Genomic DNA, 17164 nt, shown 5'->3' on the forward strand with positions numbered 1-17164 from the left:
ACAAACGTGAGCTGAGGGAGAATCCTTCAGTCCTCAAGTTCCCCCTTGTGGATAGAACCAGAAGCTGCTCGTCAACGCAGATTGATTTCCAAAAATGCATTTAGAGCAGTGAAGTCAACGTATTTATTGAGCGTTAACTATGTGCAGAGCATTCATTCGATCATTCAATCATATTTACTGAATGCTTATTGTGTGCAGAGCGCTGTGCTAAGCGCTTGGTAGAGGGCAATACAACTATAGACACATTCCCGGCCTACAGTGAGTTTACAGTCTAGCGGAGTGTGGTAGAGCAGCTAATAAAAATTTGTTAAGGGCTTACTATGTGCCAAGCACTGTTGTAAGCGCTGGGGTAGATACCAGGTAATCAGGTTGGCCCACGAGGGGCTCACAGTCTTAATCCCCATTTTAGAGACGAGGTAACTGAGGCACAGAGAAGTTAAAGCCCAAAGCCACACAGCTGACAAGTGGCGGAGCCGGGCTTAGAACCCACGTCCTCTCACTCCCAAGCCCGGGCTCTTTCCACGAACCACGCCGCTTCTCATAATAGACGCTAAGTCAAAAGTGGATTTAACAGTGAAGTTTCATCTGGAATGATTTTGTTCAAGATCAGGTTGCTGTTTCAGAGTACAGATGTATTTGTGGATTTTTGAAGATTCACTGGGATGAAGGTCTGATGATCAAGTCTCTAGTCAGGATCATCAAATGAACCTCGATGCTGGGGTTTCCACATTAATACAATCACTCATCCTATCCCGCCTGGATTACCGCATCATTTCCCCTTGCTAACGTCCCAATCTCCTGTCTTTCCCCACTCCAGTCCATACTCCACTCTGCTATCTGGATCATTTTTCTTCAAACACGTTCAGGACATGTCTCCCCATTCCTCAAAAAACTCCAGTGGTTGCTCATCCACCTCCACATCCAACAAAAACTCCTCACCATTGGCCTTAAAGCACTCACCTTGCCCCCTCCTACTTCACCTCCCTACTCTCCTACTACAACCCAACCCACACACTTTGCTCCTCTAATGCTAACCTTCTCACTGTGCCTCAATCTCATCTACCCTAGTGGCAAGAGCCCGGGCTTGGGAGTCAGAGATCATGGGTTCGAACCTCCGCTTTGCCACTTGTCAACTGTGTGACTGTGGGCAAGTCACTTAACTTCTCTGTGCCTCAGTTACCTCATCTGTAAAATGAGGATTAAGACTGTGAGCCTCACGTGGGACAACCTCATTACCCTGTACCTACCCCAGCGCTTAGAACAGTGCTCTGCACATAGTAAGCGCTTAACAAATACCAACATTATTATTATTCTCTGTGCCTCAGTTCCCTCATCTGTAAAATGGGGAATAAGACTGTGAGCCCTACACGGAACAACCTGATCACCTTGTAGCCCTCCAGTGCTTAGAACAGTGCTTTGCATGTAGTAAGTGCTTAACAAATGCCATCGTTATTATTACTGCCTACCCCTTGCCCATGTCCTGGCACTGGGGTGGAACACCCTCACTCCTCATCTCTGACAGTTACTCCCCCTGCCCTTCAAAGCCTTGTTGAAGGCAAATCTCCTCCAAGAGGCCTTCCCTAAGCCTTCCTTTCCTCTTCTCCCACTCCCTTCTGGGTCACCCTGACTTGCTCCCTCTGCTCTTCCCCCCTTCCGGCTCCACCGCACTTAGGTACGTCTGTGATTATTTATATTAATGTCTGTCCCCCCCGCAAGACTGTAAGCGCATTGTGGGCAGGGAATGTTTCTATTGTTGTATTATTCTCTCCCAAGCGTTGGTACGGTGCTCTGCACACTGTAAGTGCTCGATAAACACGACAATGAATGAACCCACACAGATGAATCAATTCTAGTGTTAGTGACGTCAACACCCACTCTCTTGTCACTGCCAGTCGTGCTCCCACTACGGCACGGGTGCAACGAGAAGCAGTGTGGCCTAGTGGAAATAAAACAAAGCTAGGAGTCAGAAGGCCTGTGTTCTAATCCAGCTCTGCCACATGTCTGTTGTGTGATCCTGGGCAAGTCACTTTACTTCTCTGTGCCTCCGTTCCCTTATCAGTGAAATGGGGATTCAGAGTGTAAGCCTCATGTGGGACAGGGACTGTATCCAACCTGATTACCTTGTGTCTACTCCAGTGCTTAGAACAGTGCTTGGCACATAGTAAGTGCTTAACAGATACCATCATCATTATTATTATTATTATGCCTCATTTGTAAAATGGGTATTAAGACTCTGAGCTCTATGGACTGTGTCCAACTTGATCAGGCTGTATCTACCAAAGCGCTTACTACAGTGACTGACGCATAGTAAGTGCCTAAATACCATACAAAAAAAAAAATGAATGAGTAAAAGGGCAGGGGTACCACAGATAGTAAGCGCTCAATAAATACTATTGAATGAATTGTTAAATATAAATTACTCATTTACATTAATATCTTTCTCTCTGGACTGTAGGCTCATTTTTTAAACGGCATTTGTTAAATGCTTACTGGCACTGGTCTAAGTGCTGAAATAGCTACAGATTTATCAGGTTGGACACAGTCCCTGTCCCATAGGAGTTCAGAGTCTATATAGGAGGGAGTAAGATTTAATCCCGATTCTATAGTTGAGGAAACCAAGGCACAGAGAAGTTAAGTGACTTTCCCAAGATCACACAGCAAGAAATTGGCAGAGTGGGGATGAGAACCCAGGCCCATGCTCTTTTCAGTAAGCCATGCTGCTTCTCAATGTGGGCAGGGAACACGTCTACCAACTCTGTTTTATGGTGCTCTCCCAAACACTTTGTTTAATGATCTGCACACAGAAGCACTCAATAAATACTATAGATGATGATGATGCAGGTTCAGCATATATCCCCATTTACCCGCTACAGGCAGGACACGAATGAGAGCCCAGGTCTTCTGATTTCCAGAGCGGCACGCCGGATCTACATTAGGGCTGGACAAGAATCCCACGGGATAGATAGAGTTTATGCCATACTAGCAAATAAACCCCTTTCCTGTAAACTTTCCCATTCTCTGAATCTCTTTCAATGCCACCCAATCCCTGATTTGTGGTGAATCCTCACAAGTCGGATAAGAAAAAAGAACCAATTGAATTCACACCACCATAGACCAAGTATAAATAAAAGCATGAAGTTGCATAAAATTTATTTTTCACTTTTTTTTAAACATCAATCCCTTTCAAATTCTCATTTGGAACATATAACTCCACGGAACAATAAATAACTTGCTTTTGTTTTAAGCTGAATTAAGACTTTTAACTTGAGTAAAATATATTTACATTTTATGAACTAGATGAAAGGTACAAAACATCAGCATCACAATAAATATTCATCATTTTGACACCAGAATTCATGTTTTCATACAAATAAGAATGATCTTTAAAGGCTTAAAAGTACACTAGATTTATTAGGCAACAACAATGATCCATACCGGCAGACAATGAGAGAACTTTTGAAACACTACAGATCACGTGTCTCTTCTTAGAGTTGTAGTTCAATTCACTTGGGATTTCGTACTAAATATTGTACCAGTTTCACTCCTATCAAAAAAAAATCTATCGAATAATTTGAAATCAGGATTAGGTATGGGATACATGGGGAAGGAATGTGATTCCGCATGAATTTTAAACCTACCCCACTGAATGGAACATAAATTTGTCTCCGTTGTAATCGAGAAAATACAAATATACTTTGCCCCATAGTATTTAAAGACTGTCTCCAAAGGGTGCTAAAGTTGCTGAGGACACTGTTGCAGAAAAAATGGTACTTCGGCATGATAAGTGTCAACGGGCCACAGGTGCCAGAGCCAGGTAACTTGGGCTCCGCTCAAAACCTACCATGTGTTTCGGTAAAAATGGAGGACAAACTGGGAGACTGCACTTTAAGAAGGGTATTACGTTAATAAAGATTGGAAGGAAGTGTGGAAAAATGCAATCTGCTGAATTTACAAAGTTGCTTGAGCCTTTTGTAAATGGTGATATTAACTCGTGGGTGTAAAATGTCGATGCCATCAGAATGAACCATTGCATACCGAAATCAAAGATACGCAAGTATACAAAGTCAGAAACCCAAGTCTTAACAAAATACTCAGGCGCCGGAAGGGAAAAACTTCTGAAAGTAACTCCTACGTGTTTCTTTTTTATTTCTGAAATTAGAATGAAGAACAAGAATGAGACACAAATACTCCCCCCTAAGGCTCCGTTAAGCTCGTTTGGCAAAGGTTCGAAACTGTTTCCCCCAAATCACATGTCTGAATGCGATGAACCCCCCCCCCAATAAATAATATCTAAGTATAAAAACAAAATCCCATCTGAAGAAACAGATATTACGATTTCAACTCCCAGCGAACACCAAATTCAAAATATATTGAAAAGTCCCCGGAGGAACGCAAATTTCCAGGGCAGAATCATCCCCGTTGAAATTTTCGGTAAACAAACATCAGTATTTAACATCACTGTTACAAAAATTATTACTACTCGAGGAAACCCACTCAGACACAATACATAAAGTGCTAAACTCGAAAAAGAGACAGTAATTGCACAACCTGCCCAGTGCTGTCGCGACAGCTGGATTTGGATAGTAAAAAAACCAGCAGAAGGAGGGCTAGAGGAACCCTACTGCCTCCTGGCTATCTTCTTCTGGCCAGAAGAGAAGGTGACGGTGTCCTGGAGCTGGGGGGGTTAAAGAGGAGCATTGAGCAAACGACTTGGTGTAGGCTTTCCCAGCTCCTGGTAGTGTTCCGCGCTTACTAGGTGCCACGCACTGTACTGCTTCGCAGAGGGACCCCTGGGCCAGAAAGGAGTCATCACTGGGGACGAGTGTGGAGCTAGGCCTTCTCTGGATCCTCCGTACCACTGGAACTGGTCCAGCCCAGCCAGGGGTTTCTGCCGGAAGCAGTGCCGTCTTGGGGCTAAGGGAGGTTCCGCGTCACCTCCATCTCCACCGCCCACTCCGGCCTGAGGTGGGATTTCCGCCCCGGCCGCTCCCCCTTTCCCAGGCCCATCCTGGCTCCCCACAGGATCCTCTAGACTGAAGTAACCTCTGGGGACAAAGACGCCCACCCCGCTGGAGCACACATGACGTCATGACATAATGGTGCAATGTCACCCTGGCCCACGCACTGAAACTCAAGCCTACTCTGCTCCTGAGAACCGCTCTCTGGCTTTACAGCCAAGTTCTCTCTCCATGGCAAGAAGCCAGAGTTAAGAGCTAAACCACAGATTACTCTAACGCCACCCACGCACAAATGCTCACACACATACAGCTCGTAGGGATGGGGGTGTTAAGAGCTTTTCCACGCCACATATACACACATGCACCCTAAACTTTAACATCCAAACTAACTATGACTCACTAAAGGCATCTGCTCAGGTAGCTCGGTACCCTGCTTTAAGTTCAAAAGTTAAAAATAAAAATAAAGCGTGCAAACGAAGATACCAAAGAGGAGTTCTATCATTATTATGTTTAAAAAGGCAAGGAAAACTTCGTTCAGCGGTCTTTAACTATATTGATATGGCCCTCCAGGCTGCATTTGAACAGCCAACGGGAAATCTGATCTATTTATTTTACCCGCTGACGGTAGTACTGTCATGTCCTAAGCATGGAGGTGGATTAGATGATCTCTTTGGGTCTTTTACAGCTCTGATCGATTAGCTTAGAGGAAGAGAGAGAAATGGTATAACTTGAGAAATAAAATGAGGCTTAATTCTCAAGGTTTATTCATCCAAACTGTTTGCCATCACAAACGAACTACGATCTAAATGAAGTGATCCTTTCGACCTGACAATATCCCTTTAAAACAAGAAAAAAATATAATCCAGTTTGGAATTTTAATGCTTGATATCTGTTATTTTGGACTGCAGTTTGCCAAACTCAGTAACCCCAGAAAGTGGTAACCTCAACCCTATTTATTTTTGATAACATAGTAGACTTGGCACTTGTATTATTGAAGAACATTCGATTACTGATATAAAGCTAGTAGAGATAGCAGTGTTAAGAGCACAAGTACTAATATCATGTTCCTTCAACAAGACAAGAAACTTGAATTATTTATCCCAACTGGTTTCCCCTTTGAAATCTTCATGGTTTTCATTACTGAGTCTCCATGAAATCATATTAGAATGAAGAGTCCTTAAACAGATGTCATTTCCACAACTTGCACTTCCAGATTATCTCTCTTCTGCCTCCATTAAAGCCCTTCTTCCCTGAAGATAGAAACCATTTAAAAATCTGGATACCCACTATTACCAAAGGCTGTTTTGAATGAAGCTTATGGAAAAAATTCACAGGGAAATGGGAAATCCAAAAATAGCAGGCTTTTTCATACCAATCATCTATATCCCACACATGTGCTGTGGTCATATCATGTTCACAAAAGAGGGGCCTTACTACTAAATGGAGCCCTAGATACTTTTTCTCTCTGGGAATAATCGAAATAAGCTGAAGACATTTCTGTAATTAAAACAAGCTCAGATTGCTTCTTAACGTAGACGGAGATCTCAAAAAATAATAATAATCCAAATCGCCAAATTTCAACTGTCTAATTTCAGTTGAAGAGGAGATGCCAAACCAAATCTGATGGGGCTATTGCTACAGTATTTGAATAAATCACCATATTTCTTTAGCACCATCCCCGTCAGTATTTGCAAGCAGAATGAGAGGCTCCGATAAGATTCCCGATATTACGGATAGACTTGAACTGGCCTCTTCCGCCCACTTCCCTTTGAGGTCGCAGATGAAGAGCACCCACTAGGAGCTCTTCCAGCTTTTGAAGAGTTTGGAGAGAAAAAGGTACACTCTTGCCTACCTAGGGATTGCACTGTTTCATTCTGACATCTACTCCACCGCCTCCTGATTTTAGTTTGATCCATTTCTGGGTGAAGAAATGAACAGAGGAGATGGAAAGGGCTGGGTCTATTTTCTAATCTGAAAACCCCTATTGCACCAATTTATGACAGAGCCACACAACTTTTAATGGTCAACCTATCCTCGCTGTTAGGTTATAGAATTTCTGTGTAGGCAATAAGTCCCTTTAAAAGGTGTAGATGGGCTGCACTGAAAACACTGAACACAAGTCCCTCCAATATAGCCCAGCGCTTAGAACAGTGCTTGGCACATAGTAAGCGCTTAACAAATACCATCGTTATTACAGCCAAGTTAAACCCAATGCTCCCCAATTCTTTCAGCCCAAATTTGGGAGAATCCCCTCTGGGGCCAGGGGTAAAGGGCTAGAAAGGTAACTACTAAGACTTATTTTAAAATCCCACCAACTTCCTCCTTTCTGGTACTTTGCAGCTAATAGAGGGAAAAAGCCCCCCACCCCCACCCCGACATGCATTTTTTGTTTTACCTACAACCCTTTCCAACTCCTTGTAGCCTCCACTGAAATAAGTCTTGCAAACTCTCCCCCCCACTTTCATTTAAAACACATTCTGGGGATTTCTACCACAGGAGAAGCATCATGTCATTTATCACAGACTGCCTTTCAGCAGGCTTCCTTCAAAACTTTTGCTCGATGAAGCAAATTCCAATTTTTAATGCTGGAAGCCCTGCACATCTCCGCACTGGTTTTCCCGCTCTAAAAGCCTCTGATGAATGGCAACAGTGTAAGATGCTTCGGCTTATTTTCAGTTCTTCTTCATTAATTCCTCCTAACAGGAAACAGATTTTTATGTAACTGAAGAGCAGCAGCTCTCTGACCTTTCCTCTCAGCCTCAGAGGATTTGAGTCATGTCTGCCACATTGTCTAAAGAATTAGTTCAGTCTCTTATCACTCTGTCGACACATTTAAGGACAGTTCAGCTGCAAATTTCCTGCTAAGGAGCTTTGCTTAAATTCAGGGACTCTGCTGAGAATGCCAGCAGACCTTCTGTTGTTTCTGCATTATTGGCTCTTTCTAGCAGAAACGCTTCACCTTTAAAAAAAAATAAACTGAAAATATGGTATACTGTCTCTCAGGAGACGCTGTCGTGACTGCTCTCAAAGTTGGGCCAGAACACGATAGAGTGGTCTGGATTTTCAATCTTTTAGTCTTTCGCTAGGGATGCCAGAAGGGAAAAACTAATCTTAACAAAGGAGTCCCAGTTGTGTGCAGGTATCAATTAATAGTGGAGCCTTCTCGAATGGAGGGGTAATACCAGAAAGCAGTCAACAAAATCATCTGTAGCATTTTTATGCCCAAACAGGAGTTTCCAAGCACCCAGCATCTGCTGCTGAACCTTGAGAGAAATAATAAAAATATAAATAATACAAAGCCATTTCACAGCACAGAATGGTTCAAAAAAACCCACAAAAACAAACACACCCTGCAATCTTCATCCAAACTAAAAATATTCTGCCACATGATAAAAATTCAAAGTCGAAGAGCAGCTTTCCAGGTGAACACTTAGAGCTCTGGTTAAATCGTCATCCATTCAATTGAACGACAAATGGTGGCGAAACTGATCCGGTCCGGTGCATGAGTGGACTTCTCCCTCTGACACTGAGTCAGTTTAGCTTCATTTCACTACATCTGTAAGTCTTCTCATTCAAGCAGCATAGGCTACCGATTACTGCATATTCATGTGCAACTATCCTAAGTGTTAGTAACAAGGGATACATTATGTTTGTCCATCAGAAGTGTGCAAAGTTCCTGTTCACCAATCCCACCCGCCCACCCCCGCCCCGGATTAGCAGCCTATGACGTGAGCTTCGAGTAACTGGGAGGAGAGAATCGTCTTCTCAGGTATTTCAGAACGTAGAGGGGAAGACAACTGACCAGAGTTATGACTGTGACTTTCCACAAGAACGATAAGGTGGCAATGAAGTACACATCTGCAACAAAACAGGAAGAAAAGAAACATTCTTAGTTGGGATCCAGTATTTTCTCAGGGCTCCAAGTGGCTCAGAGATTCCACTTAAAAATGCTAAAGGCAAGGAAAAACAACGCTTCCCAATCCAAACATACCATCCTCCGAGGGTTCCCCTTTCAACATTCTTTTCTCTTGTTATCCCTCAGTTCCCCAAATGTCCCCTTCTCTATTGCCGTATATTTTTCAATATTCATTCATTCATTCAATCGTATTTATTGTGCACAGCAATGTACTAAGCGCTTGGAAAGTGCAATCCAGTACCCTAACACACTGATAGCTTAATTTCCAGATAACTATTTTTTTTTTAATCGGTCAGGATACGTTTCTTCCCAAGGGCACCCACCCCGATCTACAATGCTAAATTACACTCGTATCAGAAGGAGAGCATTTAACAAAGAGTCTTTGGGTTGGGAAATGCAAAATAGCCATTTCTCTCTGGGATTATCATTCTGAATATTTATAACAGGAATGTCAAATTCACAGTCTGAGTGTGCAGTTTCTTTCTGAGAGGAAGTGTAAGCTCCCATTGTAATAATAGTTAATTACTATTAATACTAATAGTTAATAGTTGTGTAATATCTGTTGCCAAGTTGTACATTCCAAGTGCTTAGTACAGTACTCTGCACAGAATAAGCGCTCAATAAATACTACTGAATGAATGAATGAAGAATAGTTTATTATGGTATTTGTTACGTGTTTACTATGTGTCAAGCATTGCCCTAAGTGCTGGGGTAGAAACAAGTTAATCAGGCCCCACATGGGGCTCAGTTTAAGTAGGAAGGAACACAGGCAGTGAATCCCCATTTTACAGATAAGAAAACTGTTCCCCAAATACGTAGTACAGTGCTCTGCATACAATAAGTGCTCAATAAATATCACTGATTGGGTGCTTTCTGTCTATGACTTCCCTTTCTGCCTTTTCCCTTCTGTAGCACTGGATGAGGGTCCACAGAATAAGGAAACAATATAGCTCTATTTACCAATTTCATTTCCTTTGTTTTATTCAATAATTAATTGAAAATGTATTCTATTCTGACTCCAGCTTCCAGATTCCTCAGCACATCCTCAAACATAATGTTACAGAATAAGTTGAATGGAATAAGACCTACAATATGCCATCATACCCATGTTTTGAAGGTATACTGTAGGGAAGCAGTGTGGCCTAGTGGATAAAGCACAGGCCTGGGAGCCAGAGGGCCTAGGTTCTAATCCTGACCCACCACTCGCCTGGTGCGTGACCTTGGGCAAGTCACTTAACTTCTGTCTGCCTCAGTCTCCTCAACTGCAAAGTGGGGATTCAATATCTGTTCTCTCTCCTACTTAGATTTTGAGCTCCGTGTGGGACAGTGGCTGTCGGTGGCTTGATTAACCCTGATAAAGTTGATTAACCCAGCCCTTAGAACAGTGCAACATAAAGTCAGCGTCTAACAAATAACAGGGGGGAAATAGTGCCTGTCAGGAGTATGTCACCCTGACCCTTTTTCCTCTATACTTACCATCAAAATTGCTGTACCAGAGATCCTGCCCTACTGAAGCCTCAAACCAAGCAGCAAAGAAAGAGAATTGGAAACTCACCTGGAGATTCAAGTTTCCTTTTTTAAAAAATTGTATTTGTTAAGCGCTTCCTATGTGCCAGGCACTGTACTATGCACTGGGATAGATACAAGTAAATCAGGTCGGATTCAGTCCATGTCACCCATGAGGCTGGCCTACTGGAAAGAGTCTGGGAGTCAGAGGACCTGGGTTCTAAACCTGACTCCGCCACTTGTCTGCTGCATGACCTTGGGCAAGTCACTTAACTTCTCTGTGCCTCAGTTACCTCATCAGTAAATTGGGGATTAAGACTGTGAGCCCCATGTGGTACAGGGACTGTGTCCAACCTGATTGATTCCAGGGCTTCATACAGTGGCTGGCACATAGTAAACACTTATATATCATTAAAAAAGAGTTAGGGACAAGCTTTTTAAATGACACATCTAGAGGGTTTAGAGAACGGGCTGATTAAATCTCAGCCACATTAATTGCTGAGGCTCAGGAGCCCTTAGATAGCTGGGGAAAGGAGGGAATATATGCTCCTCTACACTCGAGTAAGAAATGACTTGAGAATCTGATCAATAAATGTCTTCAGCATCTGATAAAGATAATGAGCTGCAGTTATTTTCAGTTCTGGCAGGCTAGATTAGATGGCCCCAAGATTACCCACAGCCCAGGAGGAAAATAGCAAGGTCATTCCAACTATCACATACTTCAAGTTTAGAAATTGGGGCCAGAGAAACCACTTAAGAGTCCTGCAAATCTTCCCACCCTGGAAATCCGTGACTTTATGTACCAGTTACTCGTAGACTGATCCTGAAACACTGAGGGTGGAATCTTACCGATAAACTCATGCAAGAAGACCAAAGAAGCTATATAGCAGGAAAGACTGAGCAATTCTGCCACGATCATGAGCCAGTGCCATGTCTGAATTGTTAAAGCCACCATCAGCAATTCCGTCAGAATTAAGGATGTGAAGGAAATGGCCACTATGTGGACAAACTCAGATTCAAATAGCAGCAGTGCTCCATACATGATGATGCTTCCTGTAATGACAGGGGAGAAAACATTAGTTATGAAACAACTAGGATGAGTAAGGATTCCACTGAGGTTAAAACAGAAGGAAGAGGGCTTAAACTGTAGCAAGGTGAAGGTTAGGTGTGAGCGGTGGAACTGAGATTTGAATGGCCATCCTTCCACGGAGAACTTTAAGAATAGATAGTCCAACAGCTGTTGACCAGGGATCGTGTCTACCAACTCTATTGTATCGTACTCTCTGAAGAACTTAGCTCATCCTAAGTGCTCAGTAAATGTCAGTGATTAATTGATGGAAGCTTGTTGTGGGCAGGGAACATGTTTCCTAACACTGGTGTATACTGTAATAATAATAATAATTATGGTACTTGTTAAGGGTTTACTATGTTCCCAGCACTGTTCTAAGCGCTGGGGTAGATGCAAGTTAATCGGGTTGGACACAGTCCCCGTATCACCTGGGGCTCACACTCTTATCCCCATTTTATCGAGGAGGTAACTGAGGCACAGAGAAGTTAAGTGACTCGCCCAAGGTCACACAGCTGACACGTGGCGGAGCCGAGACTAGAACCTAGGTCCTTCTGACTCCCAGGCCTGGATGCTATCTACTAAGCCACGCTGCTTTGCTCCCGAGTGCTTAACGTAGCGCTCTGCATGCAGCAAGTGCTCAATAAATACTACTGATTGATCTGTTTGATACAGGTAGCAGCAGCCAAGAAAATAAGAATACAAAATGGAACCAGCTCACAAAAAGTTTGAACCAGCTTACCCTCTTCACAGAAAATTTTCAGAAAAATGAAATTTGCCCTTTCTACTTGTCCAGAATAAAAATAAAAATGTTATTACCCTTGGGTGAGTGGATATTTATTTATACATCTGTCTAGTGTAGTTCTGGCACCAAATTAGATTTCCCCCTTGGGGCTAGGATTCTATCCATCCTCATCCAACCTCATCAATAGTAGCAACATCAACATGTAATATGTCTGGATTTGCAAATTCCACTGAAGCTGAAATGTGAACAAACAACTTCTGATGAAAAGTCCTGCTGGCAACTCCAGGTAGAGGATAAGCAATGAAATCATCTGAATGTTGTGTCTGGCTGACAAGGGAAAACAAATCATTTGACTCTACCTCAGTTATCCCTAAATATTTAGGCTTTCCCCTGTTTTTTAGAGGGCTCCAAGAATTTTTAACCAACCAGCAGCGTCTCCTGCAAAATCAATACTTCTCATTTGCTACTTTATACTGTCCTGAATATAAACAGGCGCACTCTATATTAATATTTTTATCTCTCATCTGAGCTTTTTCTGGTAATACTCCGCTCTTCTGCAATTGCTTTTTTTTTAAAAAAAAAATACCAAATGCCAATTATTACTTTTTTCTTCTGAAAAATTGAAAAAGAGAGCTAGAAACTAAAAAGAAATGTAAACTACAGGTGAAACCTACACATAATAACTATGGCGTTTAGTGAGAACCTCACTGGAGCATGGAGAAACAAAGCAACTATTATAAAACACAGGCCAAGATTCTCTTCTAATTTAACAAGCACTCGTTATAACAAGTATTTCTTGGAATTTTATAAACACTCATTATATCAAAGTTTCATCCGTACTTAACTTGGCTAGCTGGACATGAGTCATGATAAAGGAGTCAGTGATCTATCAGAGGCAAGGGGAGTGAGGAGTGCTATTAACTAAATCTTACCCTTTAAGTTTGACCACAAAAATCATGTGAAAAATCCTATTCCTCTCTTTCCCCTCCATTACTGCTTTTAAAGAACTTTAATGACTATACAGGAGATTGTTTCCATAATACAGTAATTCAATAGTGCTATACTCATCACTGCTGTTTTGCATTACTGACCTCCCGATATATTATTCATGTATTACAAAGTTTTGGGGCAGAACGTTTTCTTTCAGGGATTGCCACAAAAGGAAAAATAAGTCTAATTTCTTACCTTGATAAATGCTTATCAAAACCCATATTAAAAATGTCTTGTATGACAATGGCCGTCCCTAGGTAGAACACAGAGAGATTAGAGGAGTTGAATTTGGATAACCACCATCTGCCCGAATGCCACCTGAAGGCGATATCTTTCCATTAACCAACCACAAGAGAAAACCTGCCTATTTTCATTAAATGATTTATAAGCATTTCAATGCACTAGAGGAACTAAATAAGGAAATTAAGAGGGTCCCACTCCCAAGAGGTGTGTACGGGAAAGCTCTTTGGCAAATTGCATGACTATCTTAAAACAAAATAAATGCTATTACTGCATCAGAATAATGGCTCATCCAAGCCAGCATTCTGTGCCCCCAAAATGGACAATTTGATTGGCAGAAAAACAATGTGATGGAAATCTTCCCTGACATCTTGTCACATGTTTAAGGTTAGCGAACCACCCTTATCCCTCTACTACATCATTATTGACGATTCATTTATGAATTTAGTCAAAACTACTTGTTTGAAATCTCCCAATTCAAGCTAAATGGCACAAAATAAAAGGTTGAAAAAAGAGTTTAAACCTTAAGGAGGTCTTTGTAGAGCTCTGGATATAGCATGGCAACTTCAGATTTAACATCTTTGTCCAGGACAAGAGAGAACACCGGAAACATGGTATAAATGGTCGAGTACCTTGGAAGAAGGAAAGTCACAAATGTTAATGTCAAATGTTGAAGATGGTACTCAATCAATCAATGGTATTTACTATGTGCAGAACACGGTACTAAGCACTTGGGAGAGTACAAACAACAGAATTAGACTTTTTCAGACTCTCTTCAACTCAAACAACCTACCAGCATATTCAATGGACTAATGTGCTTTTTCCATCCCAAATACCCTGAGGGAAATGCCAAAAGTGGAAGGCATCTTCTATTTTGTTAAAAAAAATCCAAGAACAATTAATTCCTTCCAAATGGGACTGAGGAAACACTTTGGAAAAGGCCAGGAAGCCCGCATCATCTGCAGTCCAGCTGACTAAACAGGTAATCATTTTTCTACTAGTTTCTCTTGTGACTGCTTATATCTGACTTGTTCTTTCACAGTCTTCAAGTTGTCTTTTCCTCTCATTTCATTTTTTTTAACTATATTCAAACTGGAGAAACCATCCATGTAAACTGTATTGTTCTAATTCCCAGCCTCGTCTTTCCCAACAGATAGATGCCCTGATGCCCAAAGGAAGCACCGTTCAGGATTTTCATTTTTCTACTTGAATTCTCTTGACACAACCTTCTCACACTATCCTTTACACCCTTCATTGGACCCAGGAGTCTCATTTCTATTTCTATTTGAGAAGCACCATGGCCTAGTGGACAGGGCAACAGGCCTGGGAGTCAGAAGGACCTGAGTTCTAATCCCGGCTCCTCCACTTGTCTACTGGGTGACCCTAGGCAAATCACTTACCTTCTCTGTGCTTCAGTTAACTCATCTGTAAAATGGGGATTAAAACTGTGATCCCTGGACTGGGTCCAACCTGATTAGCTTGTATCTACCCCAGCACTTAGTACAGTGCCTGGCACATAGTAAGCGCCTAACAAATAACTTTAAAAATTTCTAGCAGTTTGGGAAGTTATGAGGAAAACTCTTTTCATTTGCTGAGAATTACTGATAGAGCCATACATTATTTTTCTTCTCCCTAGAGATCGTCTTCCACTTTCATCAGATTTCAGTGTTCTCAGAAAGGTTTATTAAAAGAGGATTGTTCTTACCCAATAATGAGGAATCCTTGATAAAGAGGAACTGAGGCAAAGTAAAACACTGAAGAGAAGACAGCCTGTGACAGAAACATGGGAACATTATCAAACTGAAAAAACAAATGCTTTCAAATCACCACACTTTCAATAATCTGCTCATATCCTGAAATGGAAAATGTCACCCATTAAGCTAAGAAATCACATCAGAAAAGACAAAAACATGAGCCTACGGTGTTTACTTTTCATGCTCTCTGATGGAAAAAGAAGCTTAATGCAATTGGCTTCTTGATACATTTTTCTAGGAAACCAAAGAAGTCTGGGCAATTACATTCTAAGATGCTCCCTAAAAACAAGCATCTGTGATCAGGAAAAACATTTAATCTAAGACAATTCAGCCTCAACACCCTAGGAGGAAGGGAAGACATACTGCAAAATGCAGTAATGGAATCCAGAATGCAGAAGTAGTGTGGCCTAGTGGAAAGAGCACAGACCTGGAAGTCAGAGGACATGGGTTCTAATTCATTCAATCCTATTTATTGAGCGCTTCCTGTGTGCAGAGCACTGTACTAAGCGCTTGGAAAGTATTCGGCAACAGATAGAGACAATCCCGACCCCAAAACGGGTTCACATTCTAGAAGGGGGAGATAGACAACAAAACAAGTAGACAGGCATCAACACATCACTAATAAAATAAATGGAACAATAAATATGTACAAATATACATAAGTGCTGTGGGGTGAGGAAGGGGGTAGAGCAGAAGGAAGGAGTAGGGGCGGAGGGAAGGAGCAGAAGAAAAGGGGGGCTCAGTGTGGGAAGGCCTCCTGGAGGAGGTGAGCTCTCAGTAGGGCTAGGATAAGGTAACTACAGGGTACAAATCCAAGTGCAAGGGTGCCACAGAACAAAAAGGGAGTAGGCGATGTGAAGGCTTAGTCAGAGAAGGCCTCTTGAAGGAGATGTGCTTTTAATAAGGCTCTGAAGGTGGGGAAAGTGATGGTCTGTTGGCTATGAAGGGGAAGGGAGTTCATTCATTCATTCATTCAGTCGTATTTAATTCCTGCTCTGTCACTTGTCCGCTTTGTGACCTTAGACAAATCACAACTTCCCTTTGCCTCAGCTACCTCGTTTGTAAAATGGGGATTAAGACTGTGAGCCCTATGTAGGACAGGGATTATGTCCAATCTGACTACCCTGTATCTACCTCAGTGCTTAGTAGTGTCTGGCACATAGTAAGCACTTAACAAATACCATTAAAAAAAGAGTAATAATACAATACTCCTATCAGCACTCTAATGGTCAACTAAAATCCTGCTGGGGATATGTTCTGAGTTTTCCAGGAGAGCATGACTCTCTTCTATAGTAACCTTCGGCTCCAGATGAGTCTCCTTGACAGGACGTACAATTGTGGGAAGCTAAGGAATACTGCATTTATTCTGTGTATTTAAAGAGGGCCCTCATTCCAAAAGTGGCCATAAGGAGAAAAACTGGTTTAAATACATCATTTTCATAAACCAAAGATATCATACCAGCTTCTTTGTAAAATACAGTGTTTTTCACCAGTTTTCAAACTGCAATCAACACATAACACTGTAGAGTCCCATCACTTCTGCTATACCACTTGCCCCTGCTAAAGAAGCATCAATTCTCTTTTCTCAAAGTAAAAACTAAAAGACAAAAGGAGATTAATTTAGCCTAAATGAATGATAACATCAAGCAACGGGGACTCATCAAGCCAACTTTTTCTAGGTGGCATCCAGTTACGACAAAATACTTTCCAAATGATTAAAAACAGTTTGAGTTCATCTAAATGATTTAATTAATGTAAATGAAAAGCATGGCTGTAAGGTATCATTAGCCCCACCAGCTGCTTGACTGTGGGCCTTTTTGAATGAAAAGGAATTTAAGTGTTCCCCTCCTCACGCCTCCTCTGCAAACACCGATGGATACCGACATATAGTGGGTCGAAGGACACATCACAGACACACACAAACACTCACACATGACCCGGGTATGACAGGGAAAGGGAAAAACAGAACCATCTGAATGAAATCTTGGT

General features: G+C 41.9%; 1 protein-coding gene across 1 annotated transcript in view; it reads right to left on the bottom strand.

Annotated features, from left to right (window-relative positions):
- Positions 1 to 3119: 3119 nt before the first annotated feature.
- ATP9A (ATPase phospholipid transporting 9A (putative)) overlaps positions 3120 to 17164 on the bottom strand; it is a 118249-nt gene continuing 104204 nt past the window's right edge. Inside the window, exons 24-28 of the mRNA XM_029070406.1 lie at positions 15127 to 15191; positions 13945 to 14053; positions 13377 to 13434; positions 11230 to 11433; positions 3120 to 8816 (exon numbers count right to left, since the gene is read on the bottom strand). Coding sequence (XP_028926239.1) covers positions 8680 to 8816; positions 11230 to 11433; positions 13377 to 13434; positions 13945 to 14053; positions 15127 to 15191 — 573 coding nt within the window. The 3' untranslated portion in view covers positions 3120 to 8679. The remainder of the gene's footprint in view (positions 8817 to 11229; positions 11434 to 13376; positions 13435 to 13944; positions 14054 to 15126; positions 15192 to 17164) is intronic.

This window comes from Ornithorhynchus anatinus, chromosome 8 (genome assembly GCF_004115215.2).
Source record: "Ornithorhynchus anatinus isolate Pmale09 chromosome 8, mOrnAna1.pri.v4, whole genome shotgun sequence".
In the NCBI taxonomy this organism is placed as follows: Eukaryota; Metazoa; Chordata; class Mammalia; order Monotremata; family Ornithorhynchidae; genus Ornithorhynchus; species Ornithorhynchus anatinus.